This window comes from Aplysia californica, unplaced genomic scaffold (genome assembly GCF_000002075.1).
Source record: "Aplysia californica isolate F4 #8 unplaced genomic scaffold, AplCal3.0 scaffold01680, whole genome shotgun sequence".
In the NCBI taxonomy this organism is placed as follows: domain Eukaryota; kingdom Metazoa; phylum Mollusca; class Gastropoda; order Aplysiida; family Aplysiidae; genus Aplysia; species Aplysia californica.
The window spans coordinates 26,733-28,823 of NW_004798950.1; the positions used below are offsets into that span (position 1 = coordinate 26,733).

General features: G+C 54.7%; 1 protein-coding gene across 4 annotated transcripts in view; it reads left to right on the forward strand.

The window, feature by feature from the left end:
• The window catches only part of LOC101847014 (cyclin-T1), a gene marked incomplete in the record, with an annotated part of 21,254 nt that extends 19,479 nt beyond the window's left edge, over positions 1 to 1,775 (forward strand). For all 4 annotated transcript variants that reach the window (XM_013090923.2, XM_013090922.1, XM_035973663.1 and 1 more), the window contains 1 exon segment: positions 1 to 1,775. In XM_013090923.2, coding sequence (XP_012946377.1) covers positions 1 to 1,447 — 1,447 coding nt within the window.
• Positions 1,776 to 2,091: the final 316 nt, after the last annotated feature.

Genomic DNA, 2,091 nt, shown 5'->3' on the forward strand with positions numbered 1-2,091 from the left:
CCGCCCGCCCAGCCCGCCAGAAGCCACTGGCACGAACCTACCTCAGGCGGGCGACGCCCCAGACATGAGCAGCCACCTGGCAGCATTCACCGAGGGGAGGACCCAGAGTCCTGAAGTTGGAGGAGCGCCCGGCAGATCACAAAAACTTCCCCCCGCCCAGGGCCCCAAGATCTCGCTGGCTTCGTACCGCGACCGCGCCCGGTCAAAAGCTTTGGCCACCAGTCTGGATCAGAGTGGCCAGGTTTCCGCTCCCCCTACGGATCGAGATGTAGCGCAGCCCCCGCCTACTTCTGCCTACCCCGGGGCGGCCATGCTGGAGAACATTTCCGCTGAGTCCTCTGATCGCTCAGCTACGAACTCACCAGCAGACGTGTCCTCGCGAGTCCCGAGACTTTCCGCGTCTGGCGGTGCTGGCGATGTGTCCTCGCCCTTCAGCGTCCCCGTAGACAGCCCGAACCCTCGCAACAAGATCAAGCTCAAGCGCGACCCGGCCACCGGCGAGCGTCACGCCGTCAAGTACACGGACTCTGGCTTGAAAATTAAGATCAAACCCATCCGCTCCGACCCGCCCGTCAGTATCCCTGAGGAGACGGCCGGTCCTAGTGGGTCCAGCTCCCGTTCGAGCACCCCGCGAGAGGAAGGAGAGATCGTCGACGACTCTGTAGCGCCCACTCTGACCTCCACGCCAGGAGGCAGCCAGCGAAAGCCCGAGGGGAGCAGCGGCGGTGGTCTACGGATCCGTCTCCCCGTGCCCAAGTCCAGCGAGTCCGGCCGCGGTCGAGACGTTGAGATGAACGGTGCAGGAAGTGACCGCGACTCTTCCTCGTCTTCCTCGGGCCACCACCACCACCACAAGAGCCACCACCACAAGAGCCACCACCACCACAACAAGAGCAAGAAGCACTCCAGCAAACACTCGAGCTCGCGCCACGAGGGCAAGTCGAGCAAGCGCTCTTCTTCCTCTGCTGTAGACTACTACGACGAGCGTCCATCCAAACAGGCGCGCACAGGCTCTGTGGCCGCCTCGAGCTACCCGTCCTCTCTCGGCCCGGCGCCGTCGGCTACCATGGGACTCCAGGAGGCTCAGCGTCTCGGCATGTATCCCGACATGAACAGCTCCGCCGGTGGCCACCCCCACCACCCCCCTCCCCACCACCAGAACAGTGGGTTCAGCATCAACGACGCCTTCACCTCCACCCTCCCCAGCAACATCTTCGACGACAGCGATGAGGAGGAAGACAACTCTCACGGCTTCCCGCCCGTCACCCCGACCACAGATGTGCCCAACCCGCCCCACCACGAGCGCTTCCACCAGCTCATGGCGCAGCACCGGGCTCGCATGGACGCCAAGAAACCCCCCCTGCCTCCCATGCCCAACCTGAAGGGACCGCCACCACCCCCACCTCCACCTCCTGCCACCCCACCACCCCCACCTCCCAGTTTATGATGTAGTTTGTGACACTAGGACTTCATCATCATCAGTAACAGGGTAGTCATATGTGGAGATCACTTTTTTCATACCATTGGAGCATACATACGTACCATTGAACATACGTACCATTGGAGCGTACATACATACCATTGGAGCATAACATACAGCATACTAGCTGGAAAAGCCTTTGCTTTTTATTTTATTTAAGAACTTTTTCAATAGACCAGTGAAATGTAGATTTAAAAAAGAGAATGTGTGTGTTTTTAAGATTCATTTTCCGTCTATGTTGATGACTTGATTACTCACAGAGTTTAAAAGTACTTAAATGAAAAAAAAAAAAAAAGATTTTGTATAGTGTGTTTATGTTCAAAAAGTATAAAAGTCTCCTAACACACGTGTTGCCCCTTGACATATATGTACATATGGTTTGAGAAAAACTTGACCCTGTTTGCAAAGGGAATCATAAGATCTAAATTAATTAACAGTATTTTTTTTTTAATGGTCTCGAAGATATAAAGGAATTTAGCTCAAATCAAGTGTAGTATTTGTACATTTCTTCTCAAGTTTCAAGTACTTGTATCAAAACTGCTTTCTGTACAGTAACCAGTCCTATAAATAAGTCTTGTTGTGGCGTTGAGACGTAGAAGATTTGTCAGAGC